At 32.3% G+C, this 23955-nt stretch overlaps 2 protein-coding genes across 2 annotated transcripts in view; one reads left to right on the top strand and one right to left on the bottom strand.

Annotated features, from left to right (window-relative positions):
• LOC148607548 (protein hobbit-like) overlaps nt 1-20429 on the bottom strand; it is an 85059-nt gene extending 64630 nt beyond the window's left edge. The window contains exons 1-4 of the mRNA XM_088545836.1: nt 20248-20429; nt 17085-17208; nt 8229-8278; nt 233-371 (exon numbers count right to left, since the gene is read on the bottom strand). Of these exons, the coding sequence (XP_088401962.1) occupies nt 233-371; nt 8229-8278; nt 17085-17208; nt 20248-20306 (372 nt within the window). The 5' untranslated portion in view covers nt 20307-20429. The remainder of the gene's footprint in view (nt 1-232; nt 372-8228; nt 8279-17084; nt 17209-20247) is intronic.
• Nucleotides 20430-20493: 64 nt separating this feature from the next.
• Nucleotides 20494-23955, top strand: part of LOC148607547 (mediator of RNA polymerase II transcription subunit 13-like) — a 35363-nt gene continuing 31901 nt past the window's right edge. Inside the window, exons 1-3 of the mRNA XM_088545838.1 lie at nt 20494-20704; nt 21949-22207; nt 22660-22756. Of these exons, the coding sequence (XP_088401964.1) occupies nt 20636-20704; nt 21949-22207; nt 22660-22756 (425 nt within the window). The 5' untranslated portion in view covers nt 20494-20635. The remainder of the gene's footprint in view (nt 20705-21948; nt 22208-22659; nt 22757-23955) is intronic.

Raw genomic sequence — 23955 nt, 5'->3', positions numbered from 1 at the left:
AAAGTCAGATAAAAAAAAAATCAAATGTTTAAATTTTGGCAAAATTTAGGGCAGATGGGTTTGTTAAAACAAACAATAAAAAAATATGGCCTAACTTCACTCAGGTAAGTTGTCATTGGAAACACTATTAATGCACTGTACTAAAAATAGTGGCTTATACATGCAATACTCAGAAAACAAAACCACACTCATCTACATATAAACAATATTTTGTTTCTTGACCATCATATACCTTGGCAAGTGTGGCAAACTTTGGGAGTGTTAAATTTTCCTGCTCAGCTCTCCTCTCCTGAGATTGATTAAGTCTGTCATTGTCATGGTGAACATTAGCTTGTATTCTTATGTCAGATATACATACAACTAAGGGCTTCCTGAAATTATAAAAATTGAAAATCAGTTAAAGGACACATAAATCTACAGATGTTTTGATCTCCTCTTGTACAGATCTCAAACTCCATGTGAATTTACTTCTATTTACAAGTTTTTACAATATATTCATAAGTTGGCTTTGCAACTTGTGATAATGACCACCAAGTACTTTACAGGGGCATAGCATGAAATCAGGGGTAATTTTCACTAGTATGTGTACCTCAAACATTGTGTATTATTTCTAACTAAAAAAAATGCATAAAATGCATAAAATTTATGAAAAAATTCCAGCATTTCATAATAAATTAAGCTCCAACAGACACTTTAACTTCAGAGGCAATATGCTTTCTGATTCAATAAAAAAATCTGTCTATCAGTTTATGGACAAAATTTTGTTATGCAATTATAAATGAATTTGAGATAAATACTGTAATCTGATTGGTTAAAATAATTTTGTTATATCTCAATGAAATATTGACATGCCCCTGTTCAGTTAAATTCAAAGTAACTTTTCTAATTGTTTAAAGATAAAACAGTGTTTTAAAATTAATTTATAAAAATTGGCAATAATAAAAATTTTGCCAATATTTAAATATATTAAGTTATCAAGCCTTTTTTTTTATTTTTATATTTTGTTTGTTTTTCACAGTCAGGATTTTATAAAAAAAAAAAAAAAACACCATCACCACCTGACCCAGGTGTATTTGGTTGTCTTCATGATTTACAAATTCAGATAAATACTGAATATTGAATACATTTTTTTACAATACTAACATACTGAAGAAATATTTAATATACCATAAAAAAATGAAAAAGAAAAATAAACTGCTTTCACCCACACTATTACATTCTCTGCAGATTAGATAATTCAGGTTTTTTTTCTGCTGATGCAATTTATTTTTACAACAACACATAAATACAATGTAATAAAAATAAGCTTTTTTGATAATTAGACTTTAAATCTTGTTAGAAAGATTAAATGTTATACTATTTTCTGTCAATTTGAAACAATCTCCAAGCAAGTGGTGCATACTTGAAAATACCTGCTTCACAAGTTAAGAGTGTGCACCACTCGATTGAGGTTATTTCTTGATAGTCAGAAAAAAATATAACAGTCATTCCTTAAATAAATTAAATGCACTTCTTTCACTAACTTTACAAACATTATAATGCTTTCTTTTCCAACTATTTTTCACTAATCTAAAACTTCATACTTGAGTCAAACTAAGACTACATTTAAGGATTGTTTTCAATTGTTGGTCAGATTATAGGATATACTGTGAAAATACTTTATTCATGGATACCCAATTTTCGTGGATTAGGGAAGAAACACAAATTAGTGGATTCTTGAAATCGTAGCTTTGGGGTTTTCAAATAACACATCTATGGAAATTTCCTTTTCGATGGGAACCAAATTATTTGGTTTGGCCTATCCATGAAAACCATGAATATTGGTACCCCACGAACAACAGTACTTTCACATTACATGACTTTGGGGGGTTTACACTGCAACATAAACCACTGACCCAAAGTTGTTTATATCCAATAATCTAAACTAACATTTGAAAACAATTCTTATACCTTAATTCAAAACACACCAGAAAACAAAAATGAAATAAAAGAAATTGTTTTTCTAATATGAAATCGACATATTTTAACACGGATCAATTCTGTAACTGTCACCAATCGAAAGTGCCACTTGTAATTTACATGCATGCTTTATTGTATTGGAATACCACTGAAGTAATTTTGTAGTTAGTGGGCGTGGCTAAAATACCAAGTTAAGTTACTTGAAATGGACATTGTTGCTCAACAAGGCTGAACTATTCAGAATTTCACAGAAATTAAAATATTCCTAAATAATACATTTTCAATTTTTACATGCCTGACCTTATAAGGTGTTATACTTATGACAAGAAAATATGACAATTAAATATGTAAATGATTTATTTCCTTGTCTACGTTAAATGAGGTCAAACTTAATTTGAATGGATCATCGACTTCTGTTCGTGATTATATTGTACCTCAGTTATTAGTAGACATTTGTTTAAAGGTTACATTAACAAAGCACTACAACATATCTCCTGATAAAATGTATTTCCTTACAGAGGAATAAAACCCATGTCAATAAAATAGCAGGAAAGGTTCCAATACAATATTTCAAAGAGTTATTTCTTTCCCTAATATTTCTAGAAGATAGCTTATTTTTAATGGCTTAAAAGAAAGATAAGTTTTTAGTAAGGGCAAAGTCCAGCATTCACCATCACTAGGAAATTATTACTTAATATCATTAAGAAAATAGAGATATCAGTAAATGTTCATCAGACAAGGACCTTGTTATAATATAAAGTCACAAAAATAATTGAGCACTATGACAGAATGTAACAAGAAGTATCAAGCAATATGACAGAATGTCACATGAAATATCATGCACTATGAAAGAAGGACACAAAAAGTATCATGCACTAAGACAAAATGTCACAAGAAGTGTCATGCACTATGGCAGAATCAGGTTACAAGAAGTATCATGCACTATCACAGAATGTCACAAGAAATGTTGTGCACTATGACAAAATGTCACAAGCAGTACCATGCGCTATGACATAATGTCACAAGAAGTATCATGCATTTCACAGAATGTCACAAGAAGTGTTGTGCACTATGACAAAATGACACAAGCAGTATCATGCGCTATGACATAATGTCACAAGAAGTATCATGCATTTCACAGAATGTCACAAGAAGTGTTGAGCACTGTGACATAATGTCACAAGAAGTATCAACCTCTATCACAGAATGTCACATGAAGTGTTGTGCACTATGACATAATGTCACAAGATATAACATGCCCTTTGTCAGAATGTCACAAGAAGTGTTGTTTACTCTGACAGAATGTCACAAGAAGTGTTGTGCACTCTGACAGAATGTCACAAGAAGTATCATGCGCTATGACCAAATGTTACAAACCAAATAAGGAATACTAACTTAAAAAGATTTTTTATTGTGACACATCATATAAAATTACAAAAGAATGTCACCTTTTTAACCATGTTTGGTTTGAAAACAATAAAATCTTGTGAAAGGAAATCATATTCTCACAAGTTTTCAAACCATTTTTGGTGCGGGAAAAAAACCCAATAAAAACCTTTTTACATTTATAGAGTTATAACATGGGAAAAGCTTAAAAGACTGAGAATGACAAAAAAATATAGAATAATACAATGCACAATTCATCCCAAGTAGTATTTGAAACTTGGACAATGACACCCAGACAGGGTTACACAAAGAGATACAGTGGAACCTTCCTGAAGTGACCTTCAAAAATCATTGTCACATAAGACAGGTGGTCTTTATATACAGGTTCAACTTACCCAGAATGCACTACAAATTTGAAATGTGAATTTATGAGTATTTCTTTTTGAAAACCATACAGCTTCCAAAATGAAATAATTACTTTGACATAATTCATTTCTTAAAAATGCTACTAATTAAGTTCATCTATGCAGCTCTTATTCAATGTCCTAAATTTAACAGCTTGTCATTGATCAGACCACTTAAAATGACTTGTAAAGTTGTTGTACAGATAAATTAATGACATTGTGATATTAACACCCTATACTGATCAGATAATCAACATATTGCCGGATTGCATGATAGTCCAAATAAATATCATATTCTTACTAATTACTATTGATTCACAGAATATCTCTGTCTGTGTAAGATTCCATGAGATGAAATTAGCACCTGTCGCTGAACAATAGGTCTACATTGATATAATGATGGGTGAATAAAAGATTTCATTTAACATTGCAGTTGTTAATATTTTATTTCAAATCTAATGCATGCTCATAGTTACTAATTGAGATAACAAAATACAGCACAAGGTACAAGCAAAACCTATAGTAAAACTTATCAGTAAAACCAGAGTATAAATTGGAAATATTTCTATTCTGATGTCTCCTAAAATACAAATGTACCTATATATAAATTCCAATGCATCTTGAACCCATCTTAACCAAAATGCTACCTACCCAATCATAACACTTACTCTACAGAGGGGTTCTATTTAAACAGATATCACTATAAAAAAAAACTGTAGGGCCCACAAATATATGAAGCTCGAATAAAGTCTTATCATGTTAATTCTTAAAATATGAATCTTTGAAAAATGTTGAAACACTAGTGTGGTAATCCTCATGTGAGCCTTCTGTCTATTTCCAGTTGAAAACTCTAGATGCACCAACATTTTAAGCAATACCTTTAAGGTTAACTTAAATTATGGTGCATACGTCATTGTCTACAGGAAATGACCTTGACCTTGAATCTTTGAAACCAAAGAATCAACATAGAAGTTTGTTACATATGATAATAAAATAATGACCTGTTCCAATGAAAAATGCCGAAAGAAGTAGTAACATCTAACTAACACAATAGACCAGATTGTGTAACTGTAGGATATATAACCAATGAGCACGCATGGAGTATCTTCAATAAACAGGATCATTCTTTTATTTTTACCAAGTCTTACCTCACATAGATATATGTCATGCATGCTAACTTAACACTAAAGGGATCTATTGGTCAGTATATATTGAATATTCACACATCAAAATCTGTATCACATGCTGTATTCACCTGAGACTCCTGTATCACCCCAAGGTCACCGGCCCGTGGGGTGATATAGGTCGAGAGTTGATACAGCATGTGATACAGAATTTGACATGTCATGTTCATTATATCATATCTTTTAACCATACTTCAAGTATGGTCTGTGAAGGGATGTGATATAGGGTATGCAATATAGGTCTAGTGGTGTTATATAGGGTATGCGATAGAGGCAGTGTGATACTTAAGTATTACAATATTTTCAGATTATCCATTCACTTATACGTATGTTATCAAGACACTAAATGTCAATTGACATTATGAAGATGACAACAGCATGATACCAGTAGAGTAGTTTTTATGCAGCCATGAAAAAGGCAATAACAAATGCACTGAATATGTAGACATTGTAGAAAAAAGTTATGATTAAAAAAGCTTTAACTTAGTCCAACTACAACAGTGTGAGTTTCAACTTTTTTGTCACAGACTTTGTAGCGGACAAGTTAGTGATTTTTCAACTTGCCCCCAAAACCTGACAAAAACTTTCTCAATGATATCCTAAATGTAAAATCTTGAAGTTTTGGTTTAACAAAAAAGGAGTGACTGCAAAGATCTAATTGTCTATGTTACTTCTAACATTGATGGGCAAGCAGACAAATGGATCATCATTAATTTCTCCTAACACTACAAAAAAATTGACAATTATGAAGGCTGCCTGACACTACCACAGACTAGTTCACAGGATTTTATCATAATAGATTTTAAGTGGACAACTGGTAGATCATCTAAAAAGACCTGTTAATTGGTATAGGTATTCTAATACCTGTTGACACAGATATACAGGTACATGTATTTATCACACGAAAGTTCGAAATTGAAAGTGATAAAATCAGCAAAGATAAGATTTCTATGTAATATCAATGTTCTATCCTATTTTCTGACCAACAGGTCGCGGAAATTAGATATTGTTCAAGGTCATAACACCACGGGCAAAATGGTATTAAGATCAATACAATTTCAGGGCAACATGACTGTAGCTTGAAAATAATCTCTGCTAAGACACCCTGTTCTCTATTTTGGAAATTGTAGTCCCAAAATAAGAAAACAATGAAAATGATGGAGGGCATCAATCAACAAAGATAGATATTTCTACCAAAATTTGTTAAAATTTTTCTAATTGTTTTGGAAGGATATGAACCGGCAGACATTATCAATACAGTCTTATCAACATATGATAAAGACTATAACAGTGCAAAAAAAAACTTAACTCACCTATACACACATTAACTAAAGGTACATACTGGTCAATAATATGGGATGCTTGAAAAATAAATCAAATTACATAAGATTGGATTTAAATCATCAATATGTATGCATTTAGTGGCTTTAGCATTGGCTACTTTGTTCTAAGAAAAGAGTATGTCATATTTATATCAAAATATAATTTTTCTTGATTAATGATTATTTAAACCCAATATCTTTTACCCAATCTAACAACCTTAAATTTAACCCATACTCTATATTATGTATGTATCACTCAGAACACACCTCAAATATATATAACATAACGAACATGTGATGTCAAATTCTTTGTCAAGTGACCCCTCTAATCACTCCTATGGCCACCCACCAGAGGTCAAAGGTTGATATGGCATGAGATGCAGATTTTGACATATTCTGCTTAGTATATTATTTCAGTTTAGAATAAAATGAATTCATTTGAAAAATCTTGCAGAGAGTCACTAATAGATTGCTACTATGATGCCATCATCAACATATATGTCAATGGCAAATATATAACTTCTTTTGGAATTTCAATTTTTTTTCTCCAGTTCACATCCTTGGATATTCAAAGAGTAAAGAGCAAGATTTTAACACAAGAAGTGTGACAAAAATCAGTGTGAATAAGCTTACTAATGTTTTTCTTACTTTTTTATGATAATAAAGATCATAATACCTCATTTCATTAAAAAATGTCTCTGAAATTTTATCAATTTATGGGCAAGCAACAGCAAATTAAGATTAAAGGAGGTAGACCTAGGGTAAGGGACATAACTCATGAAGTCAGTGATATGTTTGTATCATATTCAATTTCACCATAGCCTGTCAAGCTTTCATTTGAAACCGATTAAAATCAGTCCAGGTTACTTTGATGCTTACATGATATTGATTAAGACGCTGAATACAAACGTTCCAATGATTTTTATGAGTTGTGTCCCATACCCTAGGTCTACCTCCTTAAAGCCACAGAAAATTGGCAAGTTGTAAAATCTGAAGAGTGCAGTCGACCTGTAGATAAAATTCTATATTACATATCAGAGCTCCAGATAAGAATTGGTCAAAAAACTCTTCATTTCTCAATTATATTGACTGAAAAAATATCTTTGTAATTTTCTTTAGCAAAATATAACTTTATCAATACGATATGAATTGAGTAATTGATCAGTTTGCAGTTTTTACAACTAAGTTTGTCATATTAAGACATATTAAGCACATTGAAATGCTATAAAATGGTCAGTTTTAAGAAACAAAAACAGTCTAAGTAGAGCTCCTTCCAAATATACTTTTATTTCTTTGTCATTTATCAGAAATTGCTTCTTTGAACAATAGTTTTCACCCTTCAACTTTTTTTGGGTTTCTGTTTTTTATTTTTTTATTTATTTTTTTTTGCTATTGGGTTTTAACTCTTTTGATGACAAAGCAATATGGATTTTGCCCATTTTAATTGGGTAATTACTCAATTACTCCCATATCTGGAGCTATGTTATTTCATAAGGTTATGTCAGGAACTTCTGTGGGTTAAATCCCTGGAAATGTATAAAAACTTCCTTAATTCCAGATCAACCATATCTCATTAGTCTTAGACACCCAAGTTTTATCATCATTTCGGTGAAGGTATATTTTGTATTGTTCCATGTTCCCCTTGATGGAAAACATGAAACTTCAGAAGTAACAAATGTTTTAATCACCACTGGTATAGTCATGACGCAATGGAAGAGGGAGATTCAGCGCACAGTAAAACCAAGATTTAAACCACCATTTCATCTGAAGTGCCTGTACCAAGTCATGACCATTGCAATACCAGTTGCTTCAGTGGTGTTGTATCTATTTTTCCAGATTTAATTTGGACTTGACTTGATTATGAATCGGATTAGTGTTCGGTAATGTTGTTGTTACCCTTATTTGTTAAACTGGAAGAGCAAACTTTGATTTGTTGAAGTTTAGTTTCAATTGAAGTATTTTCAGCAACTTACTTTATTTCTTGGTTTACAAAACAGCTAGATAACCATGCCTTGTCAATCTCCTACAAAAAAATATATCAAATGATTATCATGCATTAAAAGTTTATATTGAACAATTCCAACTGGTTGCAAATCATAACTTCCTTTCCTGGTTCATACTATTAAAGCCAGTAATCATTGAAAAAACAATCACATGAAACCAATTAAAAAAGAGAATCAAATAAACTATCAACAACTACCAAAATGGCACCTCAAAAAAAAAGGTTTGTGGTGGATTGTCCATACTTCTGAAGATCTTAATGCATATATACTTTTGAAAAATGTCAGAAATGAGAAACATCCATGAGAAACACAGAAACACAGAAGACCATGATCAGAAAAGTTTGAGCAATTAAACCCTGTTGCAGTAACTGTGAAACCATTACCTTTTCTTTGTTGGAATTGATAAGTATAATTTCTCTCTATTGGACATCAGCCAACAATCACAAATCAAACAGATATTTTTCATCCCGGTGGAGTTGTTGTCTCTTTGACATATTCACCATATCCATTCTCGTTACAACGTGACTGTGACATTGTAAATTTTAAAGGACGGAGCAAGTGCCCAATCTATTCTTATAAAATAAATAACGGCACTGAAATTATTGTGATAGTGTCTTTTCAAATTATTCTTATTTTCCCAATGACAATAGATAATTAACAACCTTTATTCTAAATAAATCTAACTTTGGATTGAGTAAGAAATCAATATTGAAGCAGAAAATGTCATCAAATTATAACAATGCTCTTATACGGCTGTATCTATCATATTGCATACGCCAACTGATTTTCATCCTATCTGTTAAAAAAGTCAGAATATCCTATTCATCAAATTAATATGCTTCCGAAGGGCACTACATGATAAAATGAAGTCTAAAATTGAAAATGGTCGAATGAAATTTAATCTGATATACTATAGGTCCAAAACAATCTCTGCAAGATGGTAGAAAAGGAGTTTTTGGCACATGTATTTTCTGAAAATCCTCCATGCCATGACATCATAACTAAACATGTGAAACAGGGAACATAGATTTGATCATAATAGCCAGCTCTAAAACAAACTGGGGAGTATGAACTTTTGTCTTTTTGTAAGTGTTTCAGATTTCCCACAAGAAGGAAAATAAACAACTTTTTTCAAGATATTTCTTATGAAAATTGAAATGGTAAAAGACTACTAAAACACAAGTCAATCAAGTTTTTCCAGGCCATTAAGATCTTGATAAACATACAGTGAACAAAACAACCATTCAGAGAGTATTTAATCATGTTAATGGTAATACCAAGTCCCCAACTGGTTCAAAATCAAGCTTGATGAAAAGAAAATGTGGAAAAACAATGTATTTTGTTTCAATATACAAAGTCTATGGACCAAAACTCTGCAAAAGACACATCTGTAACTTATCATGGCAATACCGAGTAACATATTAACATCTCCTTGCATAATGAAAAAGGTGCAGAATATTTATTTGGCCAGATGAACTCAGTGCAAACTGAAATAGTCCATCAATTTGTTGGTAGTGCATTGAACTCTATACAATCTTGTTATGGTAATAGGAAAACAAAAAACAAAATCTTGTTATCCAAATCATGGACTATTTACATATAATTGAATGAAAAATAAACAACATTTTCCAAATTAGAAGAGGGAACCAATTGCCTGACTCCCTTTTTATATCCACCAATGATTTATTACTTACATAGCAAATAGTGAACTAGTTTTCAGATACAGTATATTTATAACAATACTACAGTACAAGGAAATAAGGTGCACGAGAACGAAGTGCCAATGTAATGATGTCATTTGAGGTTTTCTGACATGTAATTCATGTCAAATTTCAACATTATAAACAAGTTTTATAGAATGTCATCTTTTAAAGCGATTTGTATTTTTTAACATCTTGTTTACAGGTACTTGTCTAGACAATATATATACATATAATAATATAATATATATATGGAGTGAGGCAACTCTACCATCTTACTTGCTGGTACATTACTATGTAGATACATAGCGTGCACCGTGAGGATCCTTGCCGTGCATGCTATGTATCTACAATTATACTAGCAAGTAAGATGGTTGAGTTGCCTCACTCCATTAGACTTCTTATATGTATTATATACTTGGTGTGGCTGTATTTGTATACTGTTACAGATCCTCTATTGTCTTACTCGATACCATCAGAGGTTGTCCCAATCAGTTATATCATGTGCTAATGTTCGTGCTCTAGATTTACTTACGAGGAAGTATCACTCAGTTAATGAATGCTTTATTTTTATATAGCCATGTTGGCCAAGTGGTCTCGAGTGTTGGACTTACTGCAGGCGGTGTTACCATAGATGTCAGAGAAGAGAAGGGGTTCAAATCCCGCTGAGGCAGCAACAAAATTTGCATCGCAAATTTGCAACCTCACATCAATTCAAGAGTTGGGTTATAATATACACATATGTTTCAATATACACATATGTTTCAATTGATTTAAAAAAAAAACCAAATAATATTTAGTGTACATGGCAATATGTTTACTACCAAGACTTGGAGGGTTGGATTGATGGTTGAAGGTCCTATGGCAAATATTTCATGTATTACTGGATGACAACTGATCAATCAAACAAACCCTATCTTGTACTGGTCCAGCACATTGAGCCTAATCTTTACGGTGCTAGCTCACAGAAGCAACTTGGATACATTGTTCTGAATCTGAGCCAACAAGTTATCATTCTATCATCTAAAAACTTTAAGCCTGGCAGAGAAGCATTAACTACTAATTTTGAAATCCTTGATGTAACACATGACCTCCTGCGCTTGAGATGAGCATGCTACTCAGACACAACCAAGGCAGTTAAGTTTGCTAATTCCACATGAATACTATACTTTTACATGTTTCCGTGGCAAAATTCTCATTGAATGCCATTCTTTCCATGCCAATAATGGTAAAATTCACCAAGAATGCAAAAGTGACATGAGAAAATAATTTATGACAACATTTAAAATGCAGTCAGCAAAACTTTCTATAAACTGTATCACTACATAGAAATTTCAGTAAGCTTCACGTCAAAATATTATCATACCACTCACAAAATCATTCACTTTAAACAAAATTTTGATCTTCTTAGGCTATAGACATCATTAGGTCTAAAGATATTTTACAGCTAAACTGGTGCAAATAGTAGCCTTTTTTGGCACAATTCAACAATGGGGAAAAATAATTTTGGTGAAGCTAAACTACATTTTTTTATCCACTTGGTACAAAAGAAGTTAATACCTAACTTCATGCACAAATGATTGATCTGTACCTCTTCAAACTTCATTCCATAGATTAGAAAAGTTGCTAAAATGTTTGGACAGACAATCAAGCAAAAAATGAAATTCCACTTCAAAAATAGTAAGTATAAAAGCAGGCAAAATGTAAAAACCCAGGGGTTCAACTTAGACCTGGTTCAAGATCCAAGACCCTCAATTTCTGATGCTGGACCATTGTAATTTCATCTACCTTGGTCCTTGACCTACCATATTTACATTTACTCTTATTGAGAACCATTCATTTAGATGCAAAAAAGTCAAGGACCTTTCATTCTTGAAATTTAAACCCCAGAAACCTATGAGCTTGTTAAATATACATGTAACTGTAAACAAGAGAACATTTTGATACAACTGTCAATGATTGTTGAACATTGACTTAAACATGTGGACTGTCAGTCACTGGCAGTTTAACATCATGTTACATATGTGCACCATTGCTTATTAATTCATGAACTATACACTGATGTATACATATGAGAATTGTTACACAATGTACATATATTAAAAATCATAAGACTTTTTTTATCTCATAGGTTTTGTTTCAGGCAGTTATTTTGTTTCCAAACAAAGGTAAATGAACTACTGTAATAAATGATTTTCTTAGCATATGTTGATTCTGATTAGAATTTTTTTACACAGATTAAGTTAAAAGAGTATCATATATCCTAATAAATTGAAACTACTTTGAAGTTTGATTCAAATAAATGTAGGTAGGTTTCATAGATATAGGACTTGTCCATTCCAAGTATTTACAATGGTATATTAAATTTTTATTAGAAATTTGACCCTTATGGTTTTATATTTGCCTTAGTAAGTCCCAAATACATTCTACTGGCTCTTGAAATGGATTCAATAAAAACAATCTTACCAGGGGCGAGGGGGGGAAGGTAATATAATCACTTGAACTGAGAACACTTGGAGATTAACTTGTGCAAGGAACAAGTTCTTAGCACTCATTTAATCTGGGCTTTCTTTAGAACTTGTAATAATAATATTTGGTTATTTATTCTTTCCCATTAGTTATACAATTAAGTAGAAGTCCAATAAAATTCAGACACTGCCTACAGTAGAGGTGATTCATTGTGTCAAAAAAAAACACTAAACAAATGACTCTTTTACTGTCTACATAAGCTATATTTTTATGTAGAAACAGTCCTTTCTGTATTTCAATCTGAATTTTACAGAATACCATACATTCACCTCCTGCTAAAATTAAACAAATCAAATCAAGAGAGGCAACTCCTGCGAAGTGCCAATTTCATACACAAACTATATAATTTTTACCTCAAATATACAACGACTAAATGAAAGACTGATTATGTGATCTTTAATTGCTTCTGAGTAAATTTTGTAGATTTTCGGCATGCATGAATCACCTTCTGTATGATTTTAATAAAGACTGATACTTACATTGTAAGACATTTTACATGATTTATCATTGTCTTTCCTCTATACCATGATTAATTTGTACTATACAATCTTAGAAAGTGCATGTACAGATTTACCAGTAATCAAAATGAAATGAATCCTAATCAAATTAAAATTATGTGAGGCCAGACTTAAAAATATTTCTGTTTACCATTAGCCCAGTGCTAAAAAAAAATGGGTCTGAAGGTAGGTAAACATTTGTATTCCTCTAAAATCATTTCAAGTCAAATCTTCAATTTTCAAAAGATTAATATAAAGACGCATATAACGAGGGCACTATGGCAAACTAACTAATTTTAAATTTTGGCTCAATAATACATTAATTGATCAATGTAACTACATCTGCCATAAAGTGATAAAGTGCAATTAACGATCATTTTCAACCTGTACCATTACTATAAGTGATAGATTAGTTGTAGTATAATGCTCTATTGCAGATATTTAATTATTTTTTTTAACATTTCAGTGTTTTCCCCACACCATTATAGCACTGTACTCTGCAGTACTATGATTTCTTAGCACTGTGCTATCAGTAATTAATTTTAGTTAGAATGCACTGTGGGCACTGTGACATAATTTTGGAATAAGACCAAAAGAGCTGTGCTATGCCAGTAAGCACTCTGCTACTTAAATTTATGGGGAGAACACTGCATTTTATCAACCCCACAAACCCTGCTTTGTACTAAACCAGCACACAAAGCTGGATTTTTTATGTGCTAGCTCACAGAAGCAACAGCCCAATAGTAAACAATGTCACCTCACTTAAACACAGTATTCTGACTCCAACTAGTCACCATCATTTCTATGATATGGCACATGCATGATAGAGAAGCAATGACTACCAATTTTAGTCTTTCATATGATAGAACCCGTGATAAAACCAACGCCCTTCCACATTTGAGGTGAGCATGCCACCACAAGGCCACCAAGGCAGTACTGAAATCTATACAGCAAAGACAAATTATGGGTACAGACGGATTGTATATTTGAAATTTTTAATTCAGCAACAGTGAACAATACAATATTTTTGACATAACCAATTGACATATCACTGCTTGTCCCTATTAAAATCTCCTCTAACACCTATACATGTATAGCAGTAGTTATACCAGTTTAATGATAATTCCCATGGATTTGCTTTTTCTCCCAGATCTTCATGAAGGAAAACAAAAACTTATACAAATGTATCAGTTTTCAATTCTCACAGAGATGTTTTTCTCTGTTTTCAGAATTAAGTATTACCCTACTTATTGTTTTTCTGGTTTTGTTTTTATTTTTGATGGAATATGGGTCTTGTTTACATTATCAATCTGACTTTGGAAAAAAAATTTAAAAACTGTATCATTCTTTTCATATTTTACCTGCTTACTGACCTAAGCAAAGTCTTCAATAAAACCTTAACAATTTAAGGTATGCTGTAAAATAAACTTAACCTAGGGCAGGAACATATGTGGTATGTCGATAAGTAAATTTGTTACTGGGTAGAAAAAAACTGGTCTCTATATGATAGGGACAGAGTGACAGTGGCATCCTACATAATGTAGATCCTCTGTCACTGGTCTCTATATGATAGGGACATAGCAACAGCGGCATCCTACATAATTATGTAGATCTTCTGTCACTGGTCTCTATATGATACGGACAGAGCGACAGTGGCATCCTACATATGTAGATCCTCTGTCACTGGTCTCTATATGATAGGGACAGAGTGACAGCGGTATCCTACATATGTAGATCTTCTGTCACTGGTCTCTACATGATAGGGGCAGAGCGACAGCAGCATCGTACATATGTAGATCCTTTGTCACTGGTCTCTACATGATAGGGAAAAGTGACAATGGCATCCTACATATGTAGATCCTCTGTCACTGGTCTCTATATGATAGGAACACAGCAACAGTGGCATCCTATATATGTAGATCCTCTGGCTCAAAATCTTTCTATTGGAAGTGATGTATTTCAAATACGACATATCTACATGTGTAATGTATGCAAATGTGATTGTTTTAACTTTTAATGCAGACACAGACCATATGTTACAGGAAGTCTCACACATTCTTGTTGGTCAAGACATCAGAAATATTACAGCATAATGGTGCATTATCAATACAGTTAAACTTTAATATAATTTGAGTACAAATAGCTCAATCTCCAATAGGCAAACCCTAAAATCATATTATCAGGAAAGACAACTCTGCAATGAATGGTGTATCTAGAAAACTGTTTCCTTAAAGTACTTATGTCTGATAACACATAAATGTAATTCTTTTGTAATTATCAATATCATGGTTGCACTATAATAATAAAACATGTATATACATGTATACCTAATAGACCATTAAACCATCTTCTCTGTTTGTAAATTATTAAGTTTACTTGAACATTTAAGCTTAGAACAGCTCATCTTTACCTATCAAGTATCATTCAAATCATGAATTTATCATTGTGCCCACAGGTGCCCACATCTTACACATCACAGTCCCCTAATATAACATTGAACACCTTTTGGAGTCAATTTATCTGAAGAAATTTAGAATTTTTTATAGAAAATGAGAAATTCTATATTTTGACTGATTTAACTTCCTCTGAATATAGTGCATTTCAATGAACTTAACTCTCATTTTACCTTGATAGTACAGCAATGCGATCTCAATACCTTATTTTTGGTTGTATCAATAGTCAAATTACACAGTAAAAAAGTGTGTAGTCTTATTTTTCAGAACAAGTTTCAACCACTATTTCTGATTCTTATAGGGACTGACACATTATTATGACACTTGTCATTGAGACACTTTTTATTTACGTCTGTTTCTAATTTTTGAACAGGTTTTATGAAATAATCAGGTTTGCAACAGTTAAAATACTTATATTAGTGGTTTATTAAATGTGTAAACATGCCAAAACCAGGTTATTTCCTATTAAAATTAGAAGCATTCCTATATACTGGTAATTTAATCACTAATGGATTCCAGTTCAAATGCTTAGAACAAATTCGTACTCAAATTCTAACGTGGTGTGACATGTTCGCTTTGTAAACAAAGGAGGTCTCTAAATAGCATAAAACCCTGCTCGCTCTTGCGCAATCTTGATAATGAACAGGTCACTTTTCATTGTATTCATCGATTGTAATCATTTACTAAATAAAAAAGCAAAAAAGTCCATAACCCTTCTTAAGAAACACCTCTACTCTATTAAATCTTAGCTTACTACATAAGAAATATCTAATGTTTTGGTCAAACTGGTAGATGGCTGTACGATGCACGTAAAATTACAGTTTTGGCAACAGATTTCATCCAAGCATTGAAGGACATGATCACACTAGCAAATCAACATTGAAATGTTGATTCATAAAGAATTAACTGAGTTTCAGAGGACAGTGATTTGTTGATATTTTGTAAAACAAATCTTAGCGACCTAGAGTGGCATTTCAACCATGAACGAATGACTTACATAAGTATATCTACATAACAGGATGTGATGTCACGACAAGATTTCGATTTTGTTTATTTGTAAATGTAGTTTAATATTCTTTTTCCAATTATTAATGTTACTTCTTCTTATAACTATATACATGTACATGTATTTAAAATATTCTTGTTGATACAGTTGAAATATTTGTACTTTATTGTACAAAATATACCTCGCTAACACTCGGTGAAAAATAATGACAAATATAGTGCCTACACGTTACAATAAGCATAAAGCCTGGCATCCAGGAATTATTTCTTAAATATTATTTTGTTTGGGATCATTTGAATCACAAACTATGGACCACTTGATGGTAATGACATCACAGTACCAAACCAGGATTTACAAAACAACCTGGTTTGCTCAAAGACTGCTAATTTTGATTATGTTACAAATCAAATTTATTAAATTATAACAGTTTCGCATCATCACACAAAAGGTTTTAGAAAATTTTTTCCTTCTTGTCTAGACATTACCTAAATTATTTTTTTTTTAATGATTCATTATAAAAGTAACGGGAAGAAAATTTTTCTTCACGGAATCTGGGAAAAACATTTAACTCTATAATTATCATTAAAGTGAACATCATTCTGTACAAAAAATCCTAATTCTAAGTAAGACAATACACTTACAATCTTAAGGCCTTTCTTTACATCTAAAATGACCTTCCTGCAACTAAAGAAGCCCACACTTCCAATATGGACCAGAACACCACCATATCGCTGTAGCAACAACTGCACTAACCAAGCCAATATTCTGAAATTATGAAATGGAAACAAAACCTTATTAATGAAAACATGAATACACATATGAAAATTAGCAGTGAACTTGAAAAAATAATTTGGTCATGATGAAAAAACAGGAAAAATATTAAAGATTCCATCACTGCTAAGAGTACAAAATGGACAAATTTCATACAACTATTGATAAGAAATTATAAAACAACATTCCCTTATGAGCAGTGGTTGATCCAAATAGTGGCATGGAGGGGATACACCCCTTTGCTTGCACTTTTTTTTGCGTTTTATGTTTTTTTTACCCTATTACGATATACCCCTATAAAAAATTCCTGAATCTGCAACAAACTAGGCATTACAGAGCAAAGAGAATATTTCATCCAAAGGTGTGTCAGATTTTCCATTTTAGAAGAAATGGTAATTTTTGCTAGAAGATTACCCATGGCAGATCAATCAGGTGACCCCACCTACCAGATCTTAAATTGGTAAGTGCAGAGAGGAACCCCTTGATTTTGATACCAAATACCTAGTAGCTGTGACCTGTAGTTACACTGAAAAATTTAACTAAAAATGCTGCTACATGTACTCACGTGTAAATGCATATGTACCATAAATGTTGAAACAAAATACACAAAGTTGTTGAACAGAAACTTTGCATGACAATGATGACACAGATATAAAATCAAGAAGAGTAAAGCGAGACCTCTTACAAATACTACATACATTTGTACCAAAGGGGCTGTGATGTTTTAGTTCGAGAAAAAAAGGCTACACAAATATATGTTTGAAACAGACAGATACTCTCCCTAGGAGCAGGGATATAACTACCTATCAGTGATTTTTTTCCTTTTTTAACCCTTTATTTTGGGGGAAAGTTTGATGTATTTTCAACTAATTGGGAAAATATTTTTAATGAAGACTGTCACCAAAAATACTTCGTTCAATTTACATGAAGATGGTGACCAAATTTAAATCACAGTGACAAATAATCAATTTATTTTTCAGAAAAATATAGCCACTTCATGCCTCAACTCATACTTAGTAGATGAAAATTTGTGCTGGTCAACTGTTGATGGTGAACAAGTTGATGGGCTAGACATTTTGACTGTGGACTTTTTACACAGGTAGACTAGAAATGCTAAATGTACACTTTTTCACAACAGATATTAAAAGTTTCTGCATGACAATTTTCGCATTGTCTAATAATTTAATTTCAGAAGTATCTAGCTTTATGATTGGATAAAAAATTTTGTCCATCGTCTCATAGTACTAGTATAGGTAAACTATTACAGCAGTGTGGGATACATTCTGTAAGATTTAGTTTTCTTACAACCTGGTTTTACCCTCAAAGTACTAGTATAGGTAAACTATTACAGCAGTGTGGGGTACATTCTGTAAGATTTAATTCTTATTTCTTTAACTTGGAAGGGCCTCATTAGGGTAAAACCAGGTTGTAAGAAAACTATGTACATGTACTGTAGTTTATGTAACATTTATGGCACAAAGGTTACTTTAAAATTTCGAGGTACATTTTTCTCCTGATTTTCCTCTGGAGAGGGGATAGGGTGTGTGAGTCAACTAAGGATTGTTGATTTACATTTCCTTTAATGAAAGTAATTGTGTACATACAGACCACTTTCAAATGAGTTCAAATGTGAGTTAATTGCATATCTTTTGCATTGTTAGCAACTATCAAATATATAACTCTATTGCATTTTTCTTGATAGATACATGTATATGTATACAATCCCACTTCTACACAAAAATTTGCACAACAGTATGTCTGAAAATTCTCCAAAAGAAAATTTTCTTTTAAGTCCTTTCATGTTGATTTAATTTGATGGAATGCAAGACCATTTAAAGACATTGCTTCCACATATTACTACTGGCATAACTATAGACAGCAAATTAAATTTCCAGGATCATATGAATATAAAAGTAAAAAAGCCAACAAAAAATTAGGAATGATCAACAGAACATTCAAGTACATATGCATATAGATAAAAATATGTTTCTTGTGCTTTACAAGAGTACAGTATGTCCCCATCTAGAGTATGGGAGCTCCGTATGGTCGGTCACAAACACCAAAGAAGCAGTACAAATAGAAAACATACAGAGAAGGGTTACAAGACTACTCAAAAACATCCAACATCTAAAATATGGAAAGAGACTGGAGTATCTAGGATTACCGATACTACAGTACAGAAGGGAGAGAACAGACCTGGTAGAAACATATAAGATCCTCAATAACATTGACAAAGTTGAATGCGAAAACCTATTTCCAATGCGTGAATCAAACACCAGAGGTCACCAGCAAAAAATATATAAGCAACACTATCAAACAAATAAAAGGCAGGCAAGCTTCTCACAAAGAGTGGTTGATAATTGGAACGGATTACCAGACAATGTTATAAAATCAAAAACTGTAAATAGTTTAAAAAGTTCCCTGAACGCTCACTGGAAAAACTATCCAGTAAAATTTGTGCAGAGTTTCTATGGGCCGGAAGTAGGCATTAGAAGAGAAAACCTTATCAATATGGATCTGAGACGCGATGAAGCGTAGTTACCAGTCAACCAATCTCGGGACCAGATGAGACCATCTTTCTGTATTACTAAACTAATTCATCAAGATATGGAGGAAGTGCAATACTAAGGCTTTCAAAAATGTTGGTGGGCCTCATTAAGCGAAACACTACATGAACTTCAGGTCAACAAAGAATAATTTAAAGTGTATATTAATGAACAGACAAAGTAGGCAGGGGAGCCTTTAGACACAGTAAAAAAATGGTTTGATCTTTCAGAACCATGCTGCATGCATTTCCTAGTTTCACTTTCAATTTCAGACTTCCACCCGTCTTCAGCGTTTTATAATGATAAATGCACAACTCATTCACAGAAATACACAATTTGGTTGCATATTGTTACAGAGAAGACAAATTAATATGAAATATATAGAGAAAGCCATAAAAGCAAAGAAGAAGAAGAGTAGACAAAGTGTATAGTTTCATCACACGGTCGTATTTTGGGTTTGTTTACATTTTTCATACAGTTATTTTACCTTGTTATAAGCCATATTGTAACGAGAAAACACACCAAAGTCCAGATATAAGAGTACATTTTCAAATGGCAATGGTAAAGAAATTCATTAAATCAACATTTTGTCATTTTTTGGGAAGATATTGGACTGTGTGTACTCTGACCTCCCACTCAGACAGTACCGGTGCTTCCATTTTTCCAAAAGTGGGTCAAATATTACATGTGACCCTTTCGGACCAATCAAATCGAGTGGCCTTGCCGCCTTGTTATTCCCAGCAAGTCGGCCATTGCTGTCGCCATATTATGTGAGGAATTTATGAATTACTGAAAATTTTATGGTTTGACATCCATTTGGATGATTTAATCAACAGTTTTTATCATATTGTGTTATAGCTAACCATGGAGTGACAATGAGTCACCCAAATCCAGCAGGAAACGGCTGCTCATTAGAGGATTGCTACACAAATTTATTTGCATTGGTAAGATAATTGAATCTGTTTATTCAAAAATCCCATTGTTGTCTTGCCGGTTTCCCCATCATAGTGAAGATTGTCTCGTTGACCAACACCTTGTGCACACAATCAGTATAACATTTATTGTCTATTACATACATTATGTGGTCTAAAGATGTCGTAAATAACGACAAAGTATTTGAGAACAAATTGGTGTGACATTTGACCTTATTAAGTGCAATTTGTTGTAGAATGGTACACATGTATATGCAGTTAATTTGACCAAATATACATGATTGTTACTGATCAGGAATGTGAAAAATTATATTATTGAACTTGAAATTTAAAGCTAAAGTCCTAAGTAAATACACATGTGTACATGATGAACATCAGACTGCTTCAACATGAAGCTGAAATTTAGATTTGTCTTCATTCCAAGGTTTTTGGACAGATGAATAATCATGTTCATTTTATCCATACTATTTTTGACTATGAAACTATGTATGTAAAATAAGTTAAACAACAGCAACGTCTCTCGAGATTGGAAACACGGGAAAGTCTGGCAATGTGCCAATGCAGCATTTAAAAAGTTTTTGCACATGGAATTGGGGAAGTGTTATTTGCCCCTCAATTTTAGTGATAATGACTTTTCTTGGGCAAAAAAAACATGTCTGTTTCCTGCTACCCTAATCATTTTGTTTACATTTTGACTTGAACACAGTTAAAGTATTGATTGTTTCCCCATTAACTCAATGTAAAATGTTTTTGAAAAATAGAATAAGGCTGTAAGTAAAACTCTTGTGGAAATATTAAATGGTCCACCCACATGTATATCTTACATTATTTTGTACATATCATGATTTTTATATCTTTCACATATATTACAATTAGCCAAATTTTCAATTGTTCAATTATTATTTTGCTCTTTAATATTGTGCATACTTGGTTGTTTACTTCTGTCCTTTCTCTGCATAGAACCATTAAATAATGTTGTTTTTTGAAGAATTTGAGAAAGACCTGCAGCTAGTGGTACTTTGTTGGTGTACAACATTTGCACTTGCACATTGCCCATGGCGCGTGAACTTTGAACTAATGAAAGTAGAATTTGTTAGTTTTTTGCATTTATTTATATTGTGGGAATTTGATTGTTATGCTTAAATGGTTTAGATCACATCATATATCGTGAAGTCTGTACAATACATATTGTACACAAGTAGGCTGTATACTTCCATGATTGAGTACTAACAGTTTTTTTTTTGTTTTTTTTTTAGACTGACATTTGTGGCATAAAATGGAGAAGGCTTGCCACAAATCCTGATTCAAATGTGCTATTTGATCACCTAGAAGATCCTGTTTTGGTGTCATATTCAAAATGTATCCAGTCAGACATATTGTGTGTTTGGCGAAGGATACAGACAACAGCTGGGGAGCACCGAACTGATCACTTATCTTTCAACAAAGAATTATGGATATTCTGGTATGGAGATGAACCAGCAAACCTTGACTCCCATGTATCTAAGGACTTAACTGGTATGGTTAATTAAGAATTATGATTTATATGTAGCCACAAGACAAAAGTGCATTGCATGTCGAATAATGTTTATGGTCTTATTAAAATTTTACAGTATTTATTTAGATTATTTAACAGGACAACCTTAAATACGTATTAAACCTTAAACCTTGCATTTTAAGGGTCTGGTTTCTTAAAACATCTCAGATTGAGATTTTCTTTAAATCTTTCCTCAGTCCAAATTTCAACCAATTAGATTATTTGAAATTGAAGATTTGAGGAAGAACACAGGACTTAAGGAAATTTTGAAATCGAGATTATTTTTTTTTTATGAAACCCAGGCCTGATGGGGAGGCCACTTTTTCACAAGTCTAACTTTGTATTGCTGTCTTCCGTATTGCCAAATATTACTCCCAACATTTTCATCAATAATATCAAAGTGCATTTTTGTCATCTATTCTTAATTTTTCAGAGAAAGAAACTGGATCATGGGATAAGGGCAAGGATCATGGACTTTCTTATGAATGTAGAACATTACTGTTTAAGGCACTGCATAACCTAATTGAAAGGCAAGTGTAATTTACCACTAATAAATGGATTTTTATATACATTTTTATACTCAGTCAATTTTGGCAGGACATGTTATGAATAACGGCTGTCCATTGTCGTCAACATCTGTAACAATAACTCTTTAATGCTTTAAGCCATTTAAACAATCTACACCAAAAACTTTCTAAGCAACTAGTTGAAAAGACCAGTGTACAACAGTGTCCTAGGATTCCCATTACCCGTTACCTGTAGTATGTGAGTTTTCAGGTTGAGAAAGTCCTTTGGGAGCGTTTAGTTACCTATGGGAAAGTCCGATTTAAAGTTTGGGTTTGTTGAAAACGAGTTCTTTCCCAACCTGTGGCAATTATTTCTGAATTTATTTCAACAGAATTTAAGTGTTATTCTTTAGAGAATGTTATTGTTCTGGTTTGCTTTTTTATTCATCACGGTCCTGTCAGTGCTTGTAATTAGATCTCTTTTCCTTCATATAAGTCAAACACGATTGTGATGCAAAAACAATTAATTTTCAATCTGAAAACGGTAAAATAAGAAAATCCAGATTAAAAAATTCGTAATTTTGAACGATGGATAGTTTCATCATCATGTATTTGTTTGCAAATAAATATGAAATGTTTTGAGGGGAGATGGGCACCTGAGGATAAATAAATGAAGAATCAAAATTGTTATTGCCTTGGTATATAAGTGTATACATTTATAAGAATCAGACAGTAAAAATACATCACATTCTCTGCTTCTTAGAAATGATTGCACTTGTTGCCGAATCATATAACTCATATTTTGTCTTTGAAATGTTACTTTCAATGTGGGTAAGTTCATTTAAAGTCTGGTTAAGTCATTTTTTGGAGACCAGTTACTCTTGGTAAGTCAAGTTGACCAAAAAATCCTAGAACACTGAACAAAAAATCTTTCACTGTTCCAAAACAAAATAATACTTGAGAGTTCGATAATTTTATTTATTCTACTGAACAATTCCTGTGAAAACTCAATAATTGTTTGTTTACAAGGATAAATTGCTGATTACTATCTATCCATCAAATTTTGGTCAATTGCTCATATTGGTAGAAGAAATCTCCATTTGATTTAACACTAATTTTGAGCTTATTTTTTGTGTTATATGACTTTTTGCTTTTTTTTTTTTAAACAGAAAAGGAGACATGTTTTTTTTTATGTTTTATAGCTCTAATTGAATATTTTCACT

The sequence above is a fragment of the Perna viridis genome, chromosome 9 (genome assembly GCF_037379345.1).
Source record: "Perna viridis isolate PV_CMFRI_1.1 ecotype Kerala chromosome 9, ASM3737934v1, whole genome shotgun sequence".
In the NCBI taxonomy this organism is placed as follows: Eukaryota; Metazoa; Mollusca; class Bivalvia; order Mytilida; family Mytilidae; genus Perna; species Perna viridis.
The sequence above is the reverse complement of the archived record's forward strand: the minus strand, read 5'-3'. Positions and strand labels throughout refer to the sequence as shown.